This window comes from Sapajus apella, unplaced genomic scaffold (genome assembly GCF_009761245.1).
Source record: "Sapajus apella isolate SASKATOON/1434 unplaced genomic scaffold, GSC_monkey_1.0 scaffold128, whole genome shotgun sequence".
Classification (NCBI taxonomy): domain Eukaryota; kingdom Metazoa; phylum Chordata; class Mammalia; order Primates; family Cebidae; genus Sapajus; species Sapajus apella.
In genome coordinates this window covers 594,527-617,793 of record NW_022437068.1, presented here as the reverse complement: position 1 = coordinate 617,793, position 23,267 = coordinate 594,527, and the positions used below count along the sequence as shown (strand labels likewise).

Sequence of the window (23,267 nt, the reverse complement as noted above, 5' to 3'; positions counted from 1 at the left end):
TTTTTTGGAGACAGAGTCTTGCTCTGTTACCCAGGATGGAGTGCAGTGGTGTGATCCTGGCTCCCTGCAACCACCGCCACCCAGGTTCAAGCAATTCTCCTGCCTCAGCCTCCACGTGGGCCACCACGCTCAGCCCAGAAATAAGTAATTTACAATTACAGTAGAAAATTTTAATGAATCAGCCAGGCATGGTGGCTTACACCTGTAATCTCAGTACTTTGGGAGGCCAAGGTGGGTGGATCACTCAAGATCAGGAGTTCCAGACTAGTCTGGCCAACATGACGAAACTCCGTCTCTACTAAAAATACAAAAATTAGCCGGGCATTCGCCTACAGTCCCAGCTACTCAGAGGCAGAGGCAGAAGAATTGTTTGAACCTGGGAGTAGGAGGTTGCGGTGAGCCGAGATCACACCCCTTGCGCTCCAGCCTGGGTGACAGAGTGAGACTCCATCTCAGGAAAAAATCATTTATTCCTGGTAGTTCTGTAAACTGTTTTATATATATTTATAGACATATTATTAAATACATACAAATTTAGAATTCCATCTACCTGGTGAATTAAAACCAATTATTATAAAGTAATTGTATCACAAAGTAATTAATGCTTTTTGCCTTAAAATCTGTTTTGTCTGATAATATAGCTACACCAGCTTTCTTGTGGTTCGTGTTTATTAAATTTATTCTTTTTCACCTGATTTTTGAAAATTCAATACTAAAATACTATGTTCTTATATCTTTTTATTTTCAGTTTTTCTGTAAGTTTAAGATATAATACTTATATAATGCATATAAATTTAAAAACCTGGTTTGACAATCTTTTTCTATCACCAGTATTTAATAAATTATGTTTAATGTAATTACTGATACATACGGGTTTAAGTTTACCACCACTTCCTGTGCTTTGTTATCTTGTACTTGTTTTATGTTTTTTTCTTCCTTCATCATTTTTCCTTAGTCAGAAGTTAGTTTTTCTATTTGTTTAGTGTTTAATCTGTTAATTACAACATATATCCTTGACTTATCTCAGTCAAGCATTAATTCATCTCTTTAACCTCTTCCAAGACAATGCAAGAACCTTAGAACAGACAAACTAATTCCAATCACCTCCTTCAAATTTTTATGATTTTTCTGTCTTGCATTTTAAATCTCTTTTTTTTTTTTTTTTTCTTTTGAAACAACATCTTCCTCTGTAGCTTAGGCTGGAGCACACTGGCATGATCTCAGCCCACACCAACTTCCACCTCCCAGCTTCAAGCTATTCTCCTGCCTCAGCCTCCTAAGTAGTTCAAATTACAGGCACCTGCCACCACACCCAGCTACTTATTATTATTTTTTTTGTATTTTTAGTAGAGACAGGGTTTCTAACTGTCTCTACTAAAAATAGTTAGGCCAGGCTGGTCTCTTAACTTCTGACCTCAAGTGATCCACCTGTCTTAGCTTTAAATCTCTATTTTAAAAAATCCCACTCAACACTGTATTTTCTTATGCAGTAAATGTTCACTTAGAGTTACTCCCTTTTATTTATTTATTTTTTTTGAGACAGTCAGGCTGGGCTGCAGGGGTACAATCATAGCCCACTACAGCCTTGAACTTCTGGGCTCAAGCAATCCTCCCACCTCAACCTCCAGAGTAGCTGGAACTATAGGTGTGCACCACCACACCTGGCTAATTTTTGCATTTTCAGTAGAGATGGGGTTTCACTGTGTTGGCCAGCCTGGTCTCAAGCTCCTGACCTCAAGTGATGTGCCTGCCTCAGCCTCCCAAAGTCTGGGATTACAGTTGTGAGCCACCGTGCCTGGCCTAGAGTTACCCCCATCTTTAACTACTTTCTATACTTTTAATTTTTTTCCATACTTCTGACTTAACATTTTACATCACTTTCTTTCTACCTACAGAAGAACTATTAAAAGTCCTTTTTGTGTAAACATGCTGGTGGTAGACTCTGTTCTTGTCTATACAAAACCTTCACTTTTACCTTTCATTCTAGAACAGTATTTTCTGCTGGGTTTAAAATTCTGGGATGCATTGCTTTCCTTCAGCACACTAAAGAAGTTATTTCCATTGTCATCTGGCTCACACTCTGCTATTGAGAACTCAACTATAAGCCTGACCATCATTCTTCTGAAGTTAATGCCTTTTTCCCATCCCCCACTGCTTTTAAGATTTATTTATATTCCATTTTCTTAAATTTCATTATGATGGATCTAGATGTGGATTTAGTTTTATTTGTACTGTTATGAATTTTTTAGGCTTCTTGGGTTTGAGGCTTGATGTCTTTCATTTGTTTCAAAAAAAAGTTTATAATCCCATTCAATATTGCCATAGAACCATTCTTTCTCTTCTTTTTTGTAGGTCTCCAATTATTAGACATTCTCACTCTATCCTCCACCTTCTCTTTCATATTTTCCATCTTTGTGTGTACTGTGCTTCACTTTGAATAGTTTCTTCTATTTTCTGTTTCACTAATTTGCTCTTTAGCTGTATATAACTGCCTATACATGTATTCATTTTTTTTTTAATGTTCAGGTCTAGATTTCAGTCTTTTAAATCTGAAAAGTCATATTTTAGAGTTTCCAGTCCCCAGTACAAGTTTGGGCTTTTACTTCTTTTAATGCTATAAGAATTGTATTTCATATTCTATGTCTAGTAAGTACAACATCTAGAACCGCTGAATGTCTCCTTTTTTTTGTTTTTCCTTCTGCCAGCTCTCACAGTACCTTCTCTTCTTGTATGCCTGGTTACCTTTTTGGCTAGATATTGTAACAGCAAAATTATCTATATAAATAATTTTAGGACTAGGATCATATTTCCCTCTAAGATTTCACTGCTTTTACCTGACACCAATGATCATTACCTAAACAGAAATTATCTTAATGCAAGTAAGCCTTAAGGTTTACTTAGATAACGTGAAACTGTTACAGCCAATGTCAAGGATGGTTTACTTCCACTTCACCCTTACTCCTATGTGTATTTCTTGATAGGATTCCAACCCAAAATGAAGAATGATTTATAAGGGTTCTCAGGCTTGAAAGGACCCAGACTACAAGTTTTAACTCCTTCACCATTTGAAAGGACTCTAAAGGTGTGGCTCACACTCTGAACTTCCTTTTCCTGATCAGCAAATGCCCGTAAGACCAAAAAAAAAAAATAAAATAAAATGGCCTTAATGCTAAGCCTTACTCCTCTGTGTTTACCTTCTCTCTCAAATCTCAACTCAATAGCTCCTTTTAATAGTGATTTGATGTTTAAGAAGATTTTTAGAAGCAACTGATCCAGTTTCTTTAGGTGACTTCAGTAAGAGAGTGGCTTGAATCACCTGGCCTATTGTTTTCTTTGAAGAATAGTGATAGCTCTTAGTAGTAACTTGCCCTTGTATCATAGAGAAACTATCAAGGATAAGAGTTCATTCAAGGTACAGTTCCTGTAATTTACTCATTCTATGACCCTGGACAAAGATTTGTGTACAAAAATGAGTGGGGGATACAACATCTCCACACAAATCAGAACATCAGATAAAAAAATGCAAAAAAGCACTGGGCTTGGTGGCTCATACCTATAATTCCAGCACTTTGAGAGGCTGAGGCAGGCAGATCATGAGGTCAAGAGATCCAGACTATCCCGGACAACATGGCAAGAGCCCGTCTCTACTAAAAAATACAAAAATTAGCAGAGCGTGGTGGCAGGTGCCTGTAGTCCCAGCTACTCGGGAGGCTGAGGCAGGAGAATCGCTAGAACGTGGGAGGCAGAGACTGCAATGAGCTGAGATCGTGTCACTGCACTCCAGCCTGGTGACAGAGCAAGACTGTCTCCAAAAAGAATGCAAAAAAGCTTGAAAAAGCCTACAGAACTGGCCAGGCACAGTGGCTCCCAGCAGTTTGGGAGGCTGATGGAGGAAGACTGCTTGAGCTTAGGATTTTGAGACCAGCCTGGGCAACATGGTAAAACTCTGTCTCTATATAATACACAAAAATTAGCCCAGCATGATGGCATGCACCAGTAGTCCCAGCTACTCATGAGCACAAGAATCACTTGAACCTGGGAAGCGGAGGTTGTAGTGAGCACAGATTGCACCTCTGCACTCCAGCCTGGGCAACAGAATGAGACTCTGTCAAAAAAACAAAACAAAAACAAAAACAAAAAAAGATAGAAGACTTCAAAAAGCCTACAAAACAAAAATTATTCTCTTCTCTCTTTTCTCTGCCCCATGGTGAGCCATTCATCAATGGATCTGGCTAAGACACTATGGCAGGCCAAAGGTCAGTTGACATTTCAGGTCACTCATGAATTGCTGGCAACATTATACAAGACATAATATTCCAGGGTGAAACAAAGAGCTACCTATTACCTGTAATTTATTTTTAAATATTTCTGAATACACAGTGTGAATGCATGTGAACATATGGGAACACATACAAACCCTTCCTCCCTCCCTCCCTTCCTCTTACAGGTAGCTAGTTAGTATCTGAGGTATGCTAATCAGGAATGCATATTCTAGGTGTGCCCATTACAAATCCATCAGCTACAGCTTCAAAATCTATGCTAGAAGATTCCCTAACAAATATAAAGGATGGTAGAAATGAAAATAAGATATGTGGGCCAGGCATGGTGGCTCACGCCTGTAATCCCAGCACTTTGGGAGGCCAAGGTGGGCGGATCACAAGGTCCGGAGTTCCAGACCAGCCTGGCCAACATAGTGAAACCCTGTCTCTACCAAAAATACAAAAATTAGCCAGGTGTGGTGGCTGTCGCCTACAGTCCCAGCTACTTGGGAGGCTGGGGCAAGACAATGGCTTGAACCCGAGAGGTGGAGGTTGCGGGTGAGCTGAGATATTGTGCCACTATACTCCAGCCTGGGCACAAGAGCAAAACTCCGTCTCAAAAAAAAAAAAAGAAAAAGAAAAAAAGATTTATGTATGTGTTGGCTGGATATACTGTACAGGGATCTCTTACCTTGCATATATATGTGGGTTTTGAGAATCTGTCAAACCAGGCAGCCTAACACTCTCTGCAGTGGCACTCTGGGCCTGGAACTCTGGCCCTAAGTCTGGACACTTAACAGAGGATTCCATCACCTGTGCCAATTAAAAGCTTAGGTATGCCCTGTAATGAGAATTTTTCTGCATCCGTTTCTACCTAACCTTTTATGTGAGATACATATCCAAAGGACAGGTTGGGGCTTTTCGGAGTCCATAGGAACATGCTGAATGACTAGCTTTTGTGCCTGCTTGCTAATGTTCTTATCTGTGGCAAAATTTAGTCTGAGACTTGACTTTGTTACAGATCACCTGGTAACAACAACTTCCAATATAGGACGTTACCAGTTTCTACCAAACAAACAAAAAAACTTGCACCATTAGGAGCCATGAAACCAGTTCAGCTCAGTTTGCAACGACTGTGGTGCCTCAAATTTCCTAAATGAAGCCTGTTAGGACTTCTTATTCCTACTCAAAGTAGGAATATTATGATTCTGATCAGGCTGATGTACATACTTGCCATCCAGACCCTCCAAGAGAAAGGCTGTTTCTCTTCAGTGGGAAAACCACAGGAAGCTACAGAGACAGCCTTGGGGTGTGGGTTTTGCTGGGCCTGGGCGCCTGCCAAAAATACCATCATTCTGTTTCTTGGCCCCTAGAATGCAATGATACCCAAGTTTTTTTTTTTTTTTTTTTTTTTAAATGATTTCCCCAAAACCACCTGGACTCTGTATTCCATTCAAAATGATGTCATTTAAAGAGTAACTGTATTCAAGGGAATATATGGGAGGCAGCTATCCTACTTCAAGTAAATGCAAACCAGAAATATTTGCATTTTCAAAACAGCACTGTCTTGGATTCTTAGCAGCTGCATGTCCCTGCCCTCCCAATGTTTTTTAAAATACTTAAGCTGAAAATTAACCAAAATGGAAGATGAACTATGTTTGTCATAAAAAGTTTCTTGAGAAAAAGCTTTTAAATTCTCAACCTCCAGCCTGCATCTATGCTAAAGGACACCTAGAAGTTGCTCTAGCCCACATGATTTTCAAGATGATACAGTTTGAAACACAACCATAAGAAATACATTCCTCTGGGTATCAGGATTCCCTTTTCGAAGGACAAGATCTCCAAAAACAGCCTCAAGGAGCCCTAATCAGTTCTCGAACCTGCTAAAAATTTAAATTGAAATGATTTCCCCTCTACCTAAGTACAATGGAATTCTAGGCATATGAATTAATCCTACCACATCACTGAAAGATGATTAATATGGTAGGAAAGTGAACAACAAGTTGCACATCTTGGACTTTCATGTAATTTCTCTGAGCCTAACGTTCTCTTCATCTGATACACTGGGAAGTGCTCTTGCTAGCTAATTCATAGGACGTTGGGAAGGGATACTGGGAAAACATCCATAAAATGATGCCAAAGGCACAAAGAAATGCTGTAGCACTTGAGAAGATGAAACCAAGTCAGCTAATCCTCCCTGCCCATGTTGCACTGGCTTCAAACCCATTTATAGCTCCAGAAAGAAAGGGCGAGATGATTGAGGCTAGAGCAAGGCTTCCAAGAAGCAATATGGGACAGGGACAAGAACCTCTGCGCTGGCAGGCAGCAGGCATGACACTGAGCCCAGCACTGCCATGCTGGGTCCCTTCTGTCCCTGCCTCTAACAGCACAGAGAAATTCAGAGGAAACACAGGCAAGAAGCCTCTCCCAAGATTTATGCCGGCTCATCTGAAGTCGTAGGCTTACCGTTGGCCACAAATACCTGAACAAATCCTCCAGTCCCTGGGAAATGAGAATTCATCCTTCCCACCAGTGTATGCTCCAGGGAACATTAAACCTCAACTTCATTTTGGTGAATAATTAAGCTCCTAGATTTACAGCTGACATGACAAGAAAAGGGAAAAGGAAAGAAAAAGACAAAGAATCTAAAAACCTGCACATTAATATTTGCTCACGTCTTGAGGCCAGGCCCTTTTTAAAAGAAATGCTCATCCTTTTTTGTTCCCCTCCCTTTTTGTCAACTTCTAAAGATGGAAAGGGTTTTATGGCTGTAAATGACAAAAATGAGTGCATTCAGGAAAGGAAATAGTAACAGCACCTGCTCTCCGCTCAGACAAAGGAGCGATGGAAAACACTGACAGACGGCCAACTACGTGACACCCACCCCCCACAAGCTCTTACTCCATCTTCATGGCTGTGGTACTGCAACTATGTTATACCTGAGGAAATCGAAGCTCAAAGTTTGAGATACTTGCCCAAGGTCCCAGTTCGTGGGGAGCAGATAAAGCCAGTGCTCATTGCTGCTGCACTAGCCATATAAAAATGTCCTGGTAGCTCTTAGCTCAAAAGATTACAATATTTTTGAATTCCCTTCTACTAGTGTTGCCACTTATTCACATCCATTTTAAACCTTGCAGTACTTTTAAAAGTTTTCCTGCAAATTGCTTACCCTTTTTATTCATAACACACAGCTTCAAATTACTTTCTGGGGAAAAAAAAAAACCAAACCCACCACCCACAAAGGTCAAAAATTTACCACCGCTGAGGCTATTAAGAGGAAAATATTGGCCGGGCACAGTGGCTCACGCCTATAATCCCAGAACTTTGGGAGGCCAAGGCAGGTGGATCCTGAGGTTAGGAGTTCAAGACCAGCCTGGCCAACATGGTAAAACCCCATCTCTACTAAAAATACAAAAATTAATTGGGCATGGTGGCACATGCCTGTAATCCCAGCTACTCAGGAAGCTGAAAGAGGAGAATTGCTTGAACTGGGACCCAGGAGGCAGAGGTTGCAGTGAGCTGAGACTGCACCACTGCACTCCAGCCTGGGCTACAGAGCGAGACTTCGTCTTAAAAAAAAAAAAAAAAAGGAAAATACTGTGAGAGAAGTAAAGCGAGACTTCGTCTTAAAAAAAAAAAAAAAAAAAAAAAAAAGGAAAATACTGTGAGAGAAGTAACTTCCCAAGAAGAACGTATCAAACTCACATAGCCCAACTGAAACATGCAGCCTCCCCCGGGGAACACTGTGAAAGGGTCCATTTGTTGGGACTGCAGTCCTTCTGCTGAGTGGGATAGGATGGCATAGGTATCATTTTCCAGGTATACTTTCAGCGCCTATTGGAATATTCTCAAAAATAGGAAGTAGTGAGTGATTAGGCAAAGACAGCAGATGGTATTAAATGAAACTCTTGCTCCTCCAGTACAGCTGGGAGACACGCATGTGTTTTTGTTTTCTTACTCAGACATCAGTCTATTAGCAAGTCATTTTGCACTCATTTTTTAAAAAATCTGTGTGCCTTATGATTGAAATCAATCTTCCTTATCAGTCAGGTCAAATTGAACTAACGAAAACATTGTACATGGGTATATTAGCAATTTTATGGAAGGTTTTACTCAGGCAACAAATAAATGGTCTTCTTTAAGAGAGCGATGTTGAGTTCACATTCAGTGTTTGGGATAAGTAGGTTTCAACACAACAATAAGTAATTACCATTTGCCTCAATCCTCAGTTTCATTACCCTCTCCCTTCAAGGTCCTTTAAGGAAGAGCTGACATATGAAGAAAGAAAAACACAAAGTACAACTGAGAACTAAGAGAAATCCAAAAATTTCCCAGGGCTTCACACATACAAAAATACACTCTCGCATGGATTTCTATCCCAAGTTGGAATGCCAATAGAGTTCTTAAAAATATCCAAATGCTTCAGTGAATCCAGAGTCAATTACAAAGACACCTAAGCTGCCTAGACTTATGACAGGTGAGTTCTGATTACTTAGGAGCATGTCCATTCAATACACATTCCACAGTAGTCCTCGGGTGGCTGAGCACATATTCCAGTGATGCTGTCCTTATTCAAGACTCAGCTGAATGCACACTTGTGTACTATCAAGATAGCTCCACTAATTTGCAAAACTTGCTCATGGGTATTCTCCCACTGACTGTTCACATTTGGTACACTTGCAGTAGCTTAAGGCCCACATAGGCGATATTCTCCCATTTTAGTCTGATGGCTGTAAACTCAACATGTCTAACTTTGGTATGTGATTTAACCAGCCATTAGATATTCTAGAGAAGAGAACCATGCAGCTTTTTCCATGTTAAAAAAAAAAAGCACTAACAAAACTTTCACAATGAAAGAACTACTTAAAACTAGGGAAGGCCAGACACTCTAGAAAATTCTGATAAGTTCCTATCACTACAATAAATACAATATAAGATATTATATGAACAAGTCATAAGGATAACTTACGGAGTAAGACGTTCTCAAACAGTTCTTCCACAAATTCTTTATTTTATTGAGACAGGGTCTCTCTCTGTTGCCCAGGCTGGAGCACAGTGGTGTAATCTTGACCCACTACGACCTCTGCCTCCTGGGCTCAAGGGATTCTCCTGCCTCAGCCTCCCAAGTAGCTGGGATTACAGCACATGCCGGCACGTGGGGCTAATTTTTGTATTTTTAGTAGAGACAGGGTTTCGCCATGTTGGCCAGGCTGGTCTCAAACTCCTCACCTCAGGTGATCCGCCCACCTCAGCCTCCCAAAGGCTGGGATTACAGACCTGACCCACCACGCCCAGCCTCTTTCACATCTTCTATGGCAAAAAGGCTACAATGATAAGTACTTTCAGAAATACTTGAGCAAGAAGGCCCTTTAGAAAAATAAAATGGGGACATTTAAAAATCCTGCAGGAGAGCAAGCAAAAACTTTCAAAGAGTTTATTGTGATAATGCATCCTTTCATAAAATATTGTCATCCTTGATGAATCTCAAAGGCTTGTTTTAATACACTCTGGAAATGATTTTCTAATACAATAACCAATCACTGAACACATCAACTAAAGCAAAAAGAAACAGTAAAAGCTGGAAAGAAGCTTAGCTGAATATATTCAGAACATGACAGTGTAACATTCAATAATTCTACCACTTACAGTGTAATGACAAGTTATACCTCCAAACTAATAGGCAAAGGGCGTCCTGCTACTGTGCCTCAGCATCCTACCAGACTGTGAGCTCCTAGAGAGTACAAGCCATCTTTTTCTCCCATTTTGCTGTTCATTTATTCATCAAGTGAATTATTCATTGAATTTTCTCACAATTCACAACATAATAAGTTCCTATCTCCAAGCCAGGAACATTTCCTGAGTAAAAACGTTCTAATAATTTCATATAGCTGAATAATATGATCATGTAGTATATTACTTTACTATCTTGCCCAGAAGGATATCAGAAACTTCAGAGGCTATTTTATTTACTTTTGTATCATCTAAAAATATATCATGAAATTGTTGAATTGAATGAGATGGCAGTGGTCATTAAAATAAACTCATGTAAATATCTATATATGTATTTATTTATTTAGAGATAGTCTTATTCTTGTCACCCAGGCTGGAATGCAGTGGTGCAATCTTGGCTCACTGCAACCTCTGCCTCCTGGGTTCAAATGATTCTCCTGCCTCAGCCTCCTGAGTAGCTGGGATTATGGGCACCTGCCACCACACCCAGCTAATTTTTGTATTTTTATTAGAGGCAGCATTTCACCATGTTGGCCAGGTTAGTCTCGAACTCCTGACCTCAGGTGATCCACCTGCCTCGGCCTCCCAAAGTACTGGGATTACAGGCATGAGCTACCATGTCTGGTCTTTATTTAGGTATTTAAAAGAATCTATTTAAATAGGGATGTATATCACATATAGCCTGTGTGTGTAACAGCAAAAAGCTTTCCTAGTTCCAGGTGATGGCTCCCTTGTTTCAAGAGCTGGATAGCAGTTACAACTCCATATTCCTCCCTCCCTATCTTACCAAGTTATTGAGCGTATAGGCAAGAGGATGTAGATGAATGTACCATATAAATTAAAAAAAAAAAAAAAGAAGGAACATCAACAGTGGCTACTTGGGGACCTCTGCCCATTAGGAGTCAAGTCAATGCACCCTACTCGCAGAGAGAGAACTAACTCTTTGAACTCTGGGCAGAGTTAGTACTGTCCTCCATCACCCAGTTGGATATAGCTGGGCCTAAAGAAATACAATAGTTGATCAAGAGGCTACACAATCTCAGAGACACAAAATAAAACTTGGTGGTAAATGAGGTCCTGCATCTCCCTTTACTACAGTTGAGGAAAATTAGTTCCCAGAGAGATGGCGAGTTCCCAAAGCCATAAGGCCAGCCATGGTGGGACTGGTTGCAACCCTCACGTACTAGTGTCTCATCTAGGAGAGCTTGGGAATGGTACCAAAGAAACACTCAGAGAGCAATGGTGCTTTACTAGGATCCACAGGCACATTTCAGGGACTTCATGAAGCCTCTGAAATTGTCTGTAAAACTTTGTGTGGCTTTGCATTTTTAAGGCGAACAGCGGTGACTGCTTTCATCAGTCTGAACACAATCCATGACTCAAAAAAAAATTTTTTTTTTTTTTTTTTTTTGAGACAGTCTCGCACTGTCACTCAGGCTGTAGTGCAGTGGCACGATCTTGGCTCACTGCAATCTCCACCTCCTGGGTTCAAGCAATTCTCCTGCCTCAGCCTCCTGAGCAGCTGGGACTACAGGCGTGCACCACTGTGCCCAAATAATTTTTTTGTATTTTTAGTAGAGACGGGGTTTCATCATGTTGGCCAGGATGGTCTCAATCTCCAGACATTGTGATCCACCCGCCTTGGCCTCCCAAAGTGCTGAGATTATAGGCGTGAGCCACCGTGCACAGCCTCAAAAAATTTAAGAATGTGCTTGGGGATAAGACTAGAAGTGAATGAGATTAATTCCAAACTAAAAGGAACCCAATTTTTCGATACCCTGAAGACTCTGCTTGGACCAGGCTGCCAATGGAACCATCTAAGGCGAACACAGCCCTAAACTTTCTCGTCCAAATGGTAAAAAGAATCCTGTAAGAAAAAAATGTGTCTGGGAAAACCAGATGTGTCTTTGTGACCACAGGTGACAGGGAAAGGAGTAAGCATCACAAGCTCTAACTACTAATTAGGTGGTCTTGAAAACTACTGGTCAAAAGTGACGAGCAAGGCTGCATTCTCTGGAATCATGGAAAAGGTTTTAGCCGTCATTGTCAAGAGACACGAATGCAAGGTTCCTGCAGGGCAGCCTTGGCCTTCAAATCCCCGAGTCAATCCCTCCCGTTGTACCTGTGTGTGAACAGTGAGCCAGAAAAGCTGCAAGTACCTCAGCAGACCTAATGCAATTACAGGGGTCTTTGTTTTCTTATTTCTGATGTCAACACCAGTCCCAGGAGTGGGCAAAGGCCTTGGTACTTGGCCCCAGGGATCTGGATACACGTCAGCCATTGCAATTTCCCTGGGAAACAGAAAATATTTTCCCTACTCTATGGATGAGGAAATAGAAGCAAAGGGAGAAATGTTCAAGGTTTTTCAAGGCAGTGAAGAGCCAAGAGTTCTGAGGTTAAGGCTTGTAACTAAATACTCCTCACCAGCTCTGGCTGGATATTCCATCTCCTTTTGGGAACCAAGCAGTTCTGGAGATTGGAGAAACACTAGTTGCTAAGGACAAGATGTGAGATACAGTTTACACCATACAACCGTACATATGGAATCCATCATACATTAAAATAGACGATTTGAGGTCTTGCTGGGTAAATGAGATAGGAAAAGAGAACCTGGGGGTTACTCATCATTTTCCAAATCAGAGATTTATATCCCTTTTGGAAAGGAGAAGGAAAATCTGGCTGCAGCCCAGTTTTGAGTAATATTTGCCACTGAGAAGCTGTATGCAAAGATTCCTGGCACAGGCTGCAGAGAGCTCTTCCGATTGGGCTCTGCCCAGTCCTTGTAAATGATTGAGATTTAAAACCCTATCAAATCTGAGAAGCAGGGAGTATCCTCAATACAGCACCATAAATCCCTTATAGTAGGAATGTTCAGGGAAAAAAGATGTCTATGTATACCTATATTTATCTCTCTCTCTCTCTCTCCCTCTCTCTCTCTCTCTCTCTCTCTCTCTGTGTGTGTGTGTGTGTGTGTGTGTGTATATATATATATATATATATATATAAATCATCAAGTGTTAAGATCAATTAACAGCGATCTAAATAGCTGGATCATATTTTCTTTCTTAAATATATTTTCTGCAATTAAAAATGCACTGCTTGCAAAATAAAGGAAATATTAAAAATAAAAGCTAATTAAGTATCAGTAGAAAGCCAGAACCTATCTCATCCAACTGATTCACTGAAGAAAAGAAATGGAGGCAAGCAGAGTGGGGGAACACCTTGCTTGAGGTCACTTGGCAGGCCAGTGAGACCTTGGAAATCCCCTGACTTCCTGCCCTCCACACCACCCTGTTGCAGCTGCCGGATTCCTTAGGCTAGGAAACCCCCTAAAAGCTCGGTGCTAGGTGAGCAAGAGTTTTACATGGAATTGTAAAATTCAAAACAGCAGCTTCAACTATTAGACAACATCTACCAGATTCCAGCTCTAAGGATGGCCAAAATTGAAATGGCACTCACAAAGACAAGACGACGATTTGTACAACTTCACAACTGTGCCATGTTTTGTTGTCTCTGGCTGTTATACATGCAATCCCCTACTGCCTGGAATTCCTCGAATTCTCTTTCCCAGGTGTTTCTAGAAACTCCTACTTGACCTTTTACATCAACTCAGAAGCATCCTCTGCAAGGCCTTCCCCTGGTCATCTCCATTTACAAAATTAATTGGTATTGGGATGCTGAAACAAGAGCACAGACCTTGCTGTAGGGCATTTCACAACAGAACAGATCATTATTGCTTGTAAGTCTGTCTCACCCTCTAGATGGTGTTCCTTGAGGACAGTGGCTATTTTAATCATCTTTGTATCTCTGGCACACAGCAGGGACTCAAATGTCAGTTGAATTAAATGAACGTCTGCCAATAGACACATGGTAAAAGTTTAACCCTTCCTTCCAAATCTATGATTTGCCCATTTCTAGGTGGTACATTTGCAAAACCCTTAGGTGACAAGCTGCTTTGGGACAGAGGTTTCTTTTAAAGTTTAAGTAGCTGGCAGGGTGCGGTGGCTCAAGCCTGTAATCCCAGCACTTTGGGAGGCCGAGGCGGGTAATCACGAGGTCAAGAGATCAAGACCATCTTGGCCAACATGGTGAAACCCTGTCTCTACTAAAAATACAAAAATTAGCTGGGCGTGGTGGCACGCACCTGTAGTCCCAGCTACTCGGGAGGCTGAGACAGAATTGTTTGAACCCGGGAGGCGGAGGTTGCAGTGAGCCGAGATCACGCCACTGCACTCCAGCTTGGCACCTGGCAACAGAATGAGACTCTGTCTCAAAAATAAAAAAAAATAAAAATTAAAAAAAAAAAGTTTAAGTAGCTAAGTTTACTTTTGGTATTTCATGCTTCTCTTTTTTGGTGGGGAGTTAGGGGCACGGGCATGACAGGGTCTTGCTCTGTCACCCAGGCTAGAGTGCTGTGGCATGATCATGGCTCACTACAGTCTCAACTTCCTGGGTTCAATGGATCCTCTCACCTCAGCCCCCCAAGCAGCTGGGACTACAGCCACGTGCCACCACGCCTGGCCAAATTTTTTATACAGGCAGGATTTCACCATGTTGCCCAGGCTGGTCTCGAACTCTTAGCCTCTGGCAATCTGCCTATCTCAGCTCCCCAAAGTGCTGGGATTGCAGGCATGAGCCACCATGCCTGGATTTTCATTCTTCTTAACAAGAAAATATGATAGAAGAAAGGTAGGATTATATAGTATCAAAAAATAAATAGGCAGGCTGGCTATGACAAAGGCCGAAAGAAAGTACGATTCACCATCTGATGTCACCAGCTGGCATTTATTATTCCTATTCAACCCTCACCCTATCATTCCTCAGGACCTATGCCCAGATACACACAAAAAACTAATAGCAAGTCACTCTGAGGAGTTTAATCATAACCCATCAACAGAAGAGCCTATTGCATAGTCAACACCACAATGAGTATATTAGGGTTGCTAATCACTAATTAAAATCTCAAGATCAGGTTTCTGGGCACATCTTGCTACATCTGCACAGGTCCCAGATGGTACGCAAACCAAGTTTGGAGGCTGATTCTTCGTAACAGGCTGTTCCTGCACTATCACAAAGGCTGTGAATAACAGAATTGTGCAACAGCAGCAAGAATACTCTGCATACAGTCTCCTCTGGCACAGACCTGCTCCTGACTCTGCAGGTCTGAAAAAAGGTTTTGGTCAACTTCTGGGTCCCAGAAACAAGGCTATTATTACAAACAACACCTGAAGGTGCCTAGCTTTACTTCTTATAACTAAGGAATAGTCATAATACTCAACATACTTCCCCCTCCCCAAGAATTGCCTGGGAAAGAGTACCTGGGGACTTTCTGCAGTGATGGTAAAACTCTAATATCTTGATGGGAGAAGTGTGAATTACATGGGTGTATACATTTAAGAGTTGTTTCAAGATTCATGCATTTTACCATATGTAAATTTTACCTAGTAAAAAAGAACTGTGCACAAATAGGAACCGTAGGTTCTGCGTTTATTTTCCGTAGTAGCATGGGCTAGCAACTTTTAAACTACTTTCCATGTTATTTTAGACTTCAGTAAGTGAGTAGATATATCTAGGACAGGGCTGAGTGTGGTGGCTCACTCCTGTAATCCCAGCACTTGGGGAGGCTTAGATGGGTGGATCACGAGGTCAGCAGTTCAAGAACAGCCTGGCTAACAGAGTGAAAGCCTAAAAAATTAGCCAGGTGTGGTGGTGGGCGCCTATAATCCCAGCTCCTTGGGAGGCTGAGGCAGGAAAATCGCTTTAACCTGGGAGGCAGAGGTTGCAGTGAGCTGAGATCACAAGTTTCTCACTGTTGGAAAAAGCAATTGCAAATATGGAAAGGGGATAAGTAGCATCACCAAAAGGGATATAATATATTACATAACTCCTGACATGAGGAGACATCATCACTTCTTTGGTATTCCCACCAAAAATTCATAACCTCAATCGAATCATAAGGAAATGTCAGACAAATCCACATTGCAGGAAATTCTACAAAAATAACTGGCAAAATATCAAAACATTGAAGTTAAGAAAGACAAAGATGAAGTAACTTTTCCAGATTGAAGGAAGCCAGAGAGACATGACAACTAAATGCAATGTTTGATCCTCAACTGGACCCTGGTCTGGGAGGAAAAACCTATAATGAACATTAACTGGCACAAATAACAACACTGAATATGTAGCCTGGGGATTAGAACATAGTATTGTGCAAACATTAAACTGCCTGAATTTGATAAGGGTATTGTGTTTAGGTAAGAGAATGTCTTTGTTCTTTGGGATTTACATTGAAGCATTCAAAAGTTGTAAAGGATCACAATGTCTCCAACATACTCTCAAAATTTCAAGAAAGAAATGGGGGGGAAGGGAAGAAGGAGGGATTGGAGGAGGAGAACACATATACATGGAACAAAACATTAATAGTAGGTGAATGTGGTTAAAGCGTATACAGGAGCTCCACTTAAAATTATATCAAATAGCAAGTCACCCAAAAATACTCTACTGCCAAAAAATATTTATGTGAAAGGCTAACAATAACAAAGTAACTTAATGCACTATGAGAAATTCTTTCAGGAATATTGATATTAAAATTCAGGAATATTGATTTTAAAATTATACTTTTCCCTCTGGTAGTAATGCCATAATACTCTAGTTAGCTTGGAAGTCCTTGGAGAAATAAAAAGTAACTCATATAAACTTCAAACAAGGTCTTTTGAAATTTCACTGACAAATACCATCTGTTTAGAAAGTTCTACAAGACAATCAGTAGAAATTGGAATGAAATCGACTCCTCACCACCCACCTCTCCCCGCAACTCTTCAATATTTTTCCTCTAAGATGGAACAATTCACCCCATCATGTGCCAACCTAAGACCATATAGGGTAAGAAATGATTTGTGGGTAAATGTTCCAACTTTCCTGCTTTAGAAGCAGAGCACTGTATTCTTCCCCACCTCAGGCTATATAAAAAAGTCCACACACACATATATACAGAGAGCGAGATGTAAGAGCAATATACATATTGCTTTGTTTTGTTTTTAATGAGTAAGGTAATGAACAAGTGCTTTATGGCTCAGCAGAGCTTATTCTACTTCCCCAATCTGTCTGGGGGGGGGGGGGGCGGCGGAAAAACATACTGAAAACTACCAAAGGAAAAACTTACTTCATGAATGTCAAAGGAGAAATTTTTAAAAGTCATTTTTAGCCCCAAAGAATCTTTTAAAACAATAACTATGACATGACTCAGTATAAAATGTATTATGCTAAGTATACATTAAGAAAAAATTCACATACGCAAAGATGAAAATGTAATTGGATTTGTCATTTCAAAATTATTAATGTTGGGTTTGCAGATAATAGAGAATGACAATCTCCTAAGCGAATAAAGAAGGTAGCCAAGTAAGTAAATGCTGCATTTCTACTGTAAGGAAATACGTGCACCAATGAAGCAACCTTTCCAGCACAAAAGAAATTTAATATCCAGACCACATGAAAAGTTATCGCTATGGGAATAGCACAGCTGTTAAAATCCAAGTCAGTTTGTATTAAATCGTCCAGCATGTTTATGTAAAGCAGGACTCTCAGAGTGACCACCAGGAGGAAATAATTTTCGTAACAAAAAAGTGATACCTATATTTAATTTAAAGCTTACGATAAGTGTGAAAGAAAGATGCCAAGCGACTCTCTTTTAAAGTATATAAGAAACACCCAGTTAGTTGGTATGCTTGTGATTCTTTTATAAACAGTATCTCAAAGGCTAATTTAATTACAAATAGAACAAGAAAGAATGAGTGTTTGCATTTCACTTAGAGAACCGAATTATCTTTATTTCATTGACTAGCAGATCAACATAAAGCCATAGAAAACCTTCTGGCACCTGTCCCAAATGATTTCAGTATGAAAATTAATACTGCCAAGTTATTTTGAGACCAGTTAGTTCAACCATTCGAAGGGGGAAGAAAAAACTGCTCCACTAAAGATGTAGTATATAATCCTAAAACTTGCATTTCTGAAGATGGAGGTGCACACAGACATCCTTGAGGCCCTGGCTTGAGCACACACACCTTAAGGGAAACTACAGAAAGAATGAGCTCATGGGTAACTACAAAGGGTAAGCTTGAAATCTCAACATAGGCACTTGGGATGCATAATGATAAAATGGGCATAGTTTACTTTGGAGGTAAAAAGAAAATAGTCTAAATTTTTGATCATCTAAATGTAACCAAATTTATCAACATTGCTTGTCAATTTTACATTCAATTTTCAAAGAAACTGGTCAGGATCATGCTTCCCATAAAATACAACCCAAGTACAGTTTTCAAAGAAAGCTTGTCAACTCAGAATAGAGAAAAACGTCCCTATAATTCTATTTCTTCCACAGTGGCAGACAGATGAAGGCTACACAGAAAAACAGTCCCAAATTATATCTGAGAAGCCACAGTTGGGGATTGGTGACTACCAACATTATTTTGCATAGCACTTCAGCATGAAAATCTTTACTTATCAGCAATCACAAGCCTTAAGAGTCCAGGTCAAGTCACTGGGCATTAGAAGACTGAAAGGGACACTTGAAAGGAAATCAGCTATCACATACAGTGTACATGTAAAATTCACTCAGATGGCATCTGTAAACCTATTAAAACATAGGATGCCATCACTATAGTTTTGAGATATACCAGCCATTTCCCATTACGATGGCTAACATACCAGGTCTATTTTTAGAGCTTCTGGAAAGATCAAAGCTGAAGGGGCCCCTTTAGTGGCTCCCCATCCAGGCCCCTAATCTCTGTTTACTTTTTCTTTGTAATTATGTGGATCTGCGGAAGACTCATAGCCAAGGCTGCCTCACCCTTAGAGTATGCTTTAAAAAATTGCTCTGTGAGGGTCCCTGCTAGGAGGGAACCCTCTGGGGAGCAACAAAGAACAGTAAAGTTCAAATTCAAGACAAAATTAGCATGACATAAGTACTGATACAGAGTTAAAATATTCAACTGGGTCTCCCTACACTATACATTTTCTCAGGCTGGTTTTAAACCACTGTGAGAATGAATACAGATCCATGAAAACAAAGTCCTTTCTGAGTGTTTAGACCCCACCCTTCCCCCACAAAAAGCCCTCAGTTGGTTTCAGTGGCTGTAGCTAGTGAGGCTGTGGTCAAATGCTGATTTGCTCACTTTTAAAAACAAGTCCCTCCAATACAAAATGACTTACTTTGGAAGAACAAGCTGTACATTTGTCAAACGCCAGGCTGACGGGAAGGACATTATCAAACCGTGAAAGAAATCCCCGGATCTAAAAACAAAATAAAACAAAACAATTCACATCAAACACACAATGACCCAACTATAAAATGCATGTCTGGTTTCTGACAAGAAGTAGGAAATGATTAATATGGCAGTCCAGATAGAGATTATGAGCAAAAATAAGTTCGAAATAAGTATTTTCCCTTGTAATGTAATCCGTTTGCAGAAGAGTTATATTAGGTCCTTTATTCCATTAGAAGCCAGAGCTTACAAGCTTTTCAAGTATTTCTGGCCTAAAAACAAACTGACTCTAAAATACAAAAAGCAAGCTGTAATATCTAAAGTATTGTTTTAACAAATGTCTTCCGAAATGTAACAGGTCCACTGGTATACTCAACTCTTAGCTCCCATATGTATTCTAGTGAATATGGGATAAATACACATTTCTACGAAATGATTTTGGGTGGGGTCTCACAAGGGAAGATGACTTGGGGACTGCGGAAGGCAGATATGGCCCTAAATACATATACCCAGTTATTTGCTTGATTTGGAATAGAGATAAAATGTAAAACATTATCAGATTTATGGGGAAACAGCACCACCTGGAGCATGAATTTCTGGACTACAATTTGAGTTACATTTCCACAGTATCAGCTATAATCAGATTTCACAAACTATGACTGCAGTAATTTATTCAGAACCTTATGTCTCTATAGACTATACATACACCAAAGAGAAGTTTTAAGCTGTTCTATATCATAAAAATATGAATGATAAAATATCTAAAGTCTCCATAGGAGTTAACATTTATAATAAACCAGACAACACAAATCTTCTCATGAGTTAATTTATTTGACCTTTCCAACTCCCCATTTTATGTTGAAAAACCTCAGTCTCAGAAAGAGTGGCAGCTTGGCTCAAGTAAACATTAAGTAATGGAGCTAAGATTCAAAAACGGACCTCCTGATGCAAACTTGGCCCACGCCTGAGCTTCTATCTCTGCTTCCCTCCCTTTGATAATGTCACAGCGTTTGTCTTCAACACTGTGTTTCCTCACAACTTTAACAGCCTCAATTGAATACACAGAAGATCCAACCTACCCACCCTTTAGCCATCCTACTAACACCATACCCACTCCCTCAAACCGTGCAAGCTGGAAGGAAATGCCTAGAACAATTTTTTTTTTTTTTTTTTTTGAGACATAGTCTCACTCTGTCACCCAGGCTGGGGTGCAGTGCCATGGTCTTGGCTCACTGTAACCTCCGACTCCCAGGTTCAAGCGATTCTCCTGCCTCTTCTCTATTTTTAGTAGAGACAGGGTTTTGCCACATTGTCTAGGCTGGTCTTGAACTCCTGACCTCAGGTGATCCATCCGCCTCAGCCTCCCAAAGTGCTGGGAGTACAGACGTGAGCCACCGTGCATGGCCTAATATTACACATTTATTCTGCTTATTTCCTATAAATGATATCACATATGACTGGCTTCACTTAGCATAATATTTTCATCCATATAGTATCATATTGTCAGTATTTCATTCCTCTTTACTGCCAAATAATATTTAACTGTGTGGCTATACCACATTTATTTAGCCATTCATCAGCAAATGGGCATTTCTCTTGGGAACATACCTAGGAGAATTCCTGGGTCATATGATTAACTGTTTAACATTTTGAGGAACTGCCAATTTGTTTTCCAAAGTGATCACACCATTATTAAAATCTTGGCAGGGTGCAGCGGCTCATGCCTGTAATCCCACCACTTTGGGAGGCTGAGATAGGCGGATCACAAGATCAGAAGTTCGAGACCAGCCTGGCAAACATGGTGAAACCCCACCTCCAGTAAAAATACAAAAATTAGCCAGGTGTGGTGGCACATGCTTGTAATCCCAGCTACTCAGGAGACTGGGGAAGGAACATTGCCTGAACCTAGGAGGTGGAGGTTGCAGGAGCCGAGATTGTGCCACTGCCCTCCAGCCTCTCAGGAGATGGGAAGGGGTGGGGAGTGGAAACTCAATAGCAAAGTGTGAGGGCTCCAATTTCTTCACTTCCTTCTCATTACTTGTTACTGTCTCTTATAGATTATAGCCATCCTAGTGAGTATGAAATGGTATCTATCTATGGTTTGACTTGCATTTCTCTAATGACTGGTAATGTCAACCATCTTTCCATGTGCCTCTTGAACATTTGTGTATCTCTTTTGGAGAAATATCTGTTCAAATCATTTGCCAAGTTTTAAACTTTTTTTTTAATTGCTGAATTGTCAATCTATTACATATTCTGGGTAAAGGTTTCCTATCAAACGTATCATCTGCAAATATATTCTCCCATTCTGTGGGGTGTTTTGGTTTTTGTTTTTGATACAGGGTCTTGCTCTGTTCTCCAGGTTGAAGTGCAGTGGTGCGTTCTCGGCTCACTCTAGCCTTGAACTCCCAGGCTCAAGCGATACTCCCACCTCAGCCTCTCCAGTAGTTGGGACTACAGGCGTGCGCCACCACACTCAGCTAATTCTTTTAATTTTTTTTTTTTTTTTAAGAGAGATGAGGTCTCGTTATGTTGCCCGTTCTGGTCTTGCACTCCTGGGCTCAAGTGATCCTCCCCCCTTGGCCTCCCAAAGCATTAGGATTTAAGTCATGAGCCACAGTGCCCAGGCTTTTTGCTATCTGGAAGCACAACAGTTTATTTTAGTGAAATCCTAGTTACCATTTTTTTCTTACATTGCTTGGTCTTTTGGCATCTTGTATAAGAAACCATTGCCTAACCCAAGGTCATAGAAATTTATGCTGTTTTCTTCTAGGAATTTTTATTTTTAGCACTTACATTTAGGTTTATGACCTTTTTAAATTAATTTTTGAATACAATGTGAGATAAGGGTCTAAATTCATTCCTTTGCATGTACAATCCTGTTGTCTCTATACTATTTGTTGAAAACAGTATTCTTTCCCAACTGAACTGTATTAGTTTGCCATAAATGATAAGGGTTTATTTTTGGACTCTCAATTCCTTCCATTTATCTATGTATCTATCCCTATGCGAGCACTTAACTGTCTTGATTACAGTAAGTCTGAAACTGGAAAGTAGGAGTCCTCCAACTTTGTTCATTTCCAGGATTGTTTTGGCTATTCTGGGTCCCTCGCATTTCCACATGAATTTTAGGATCGGTTTGAGTACAATTACTTTAAAAAATGTTTTTATCTTTCTTGCTTTTAGAGGACAAGACACAGGATGAACTAGTTGTATTTACTCATAGCACAATGATTTCTTCATAAGATAAATTATGAAATGAATAAACGAGCAAACTTAACCCAAAGCCTACAAAATTATTCAAATCTGGACTATATAGAGAAAACAGGTCCCACACAAACCACAAGAAAAACTCTAACTTGCCACCATTCACATTTCCAGGCAATTTGAAGCCCTTCCCCATCATCAGTGCTTTAAATCCCCAGTATTACAAATGAACTGAGTTCCACAATATGCTCTGCATTGCATTCCCTCAACCTTATAAAAACTGCATGAAAGTTAAACAGAGGTTGATACTTAAAATTACCATCATACTTACATATGCCTAGAAATCCCAGAGCAATCTAAAATCCAAGTACCTTATATAAAAGTCCTAATAAATATATACATGTGTATTGAGAGAGGCCAGGCCCCAACTCCCAATCAAAAAAGTTAAAGATTTATCCTTTGCTTGGGTGAAGAAAAGTTCACTATGACCTTCCTACTTAGAAGTATGCAAAGTCTATAAAGCAAATGCCTTCACTCATTGCTTTTCTAAACTTGCCTCATCAGAAGAAGCCCCTGGAGCTTGATTCAAAAGGCCTGGGGAAAGGACTGAGAAATTGCAGGTTTAATAAGACCCCCAGGTGGTTCCCATCAGGCAAGTGAGGGAAACAGGATGCTTTGTTACTAGCCTTAGTTACACCTTCCTGTGGTTTGCTCTGGACCACTCAGCATCACCTGTTAGCTGTCAGGAAATGGATGGAAGCACTTAGCAAGCCTCCAATTCCTTGTGCATTTTCTAAAAATAGCACCA

General features: G+C 40.3%; 1 protein-coding gene across 8 annotated transcripts in view; it reads right to left on the bottom strand.

Annotated features, from left to right (window-relative positions):
• The window catches only part of ATG7 (autophagy related 7), a 261,895-nt gene that overhangs the window by 141,802 nt on the left and 96,826 nt on the right, over positions 1-23,267 (bottom strand). For 7 of the 8 annotated variants that reach the window (XR_004264016.1, XM_032262224.1, XM_032262222.1 and 4 more), the window contains one exon: positions 19,200-19,280. Coding sequence is in view for 7 of the 8 variants with exons in the window: in XM_032262224.1 (XP_032118115.1) it covers positions 19,200-19,280 (81 nt within the window). In the remaining variant the exon portion in view is untranslated. Of the gene's footprint in view, positions 1-5,623; positions 7,633-19,199; positions 19,281-23,267 lie in introns of those variants that run through there. The other variant, XM_032262226.1, reaches the window with a different exon arrangement.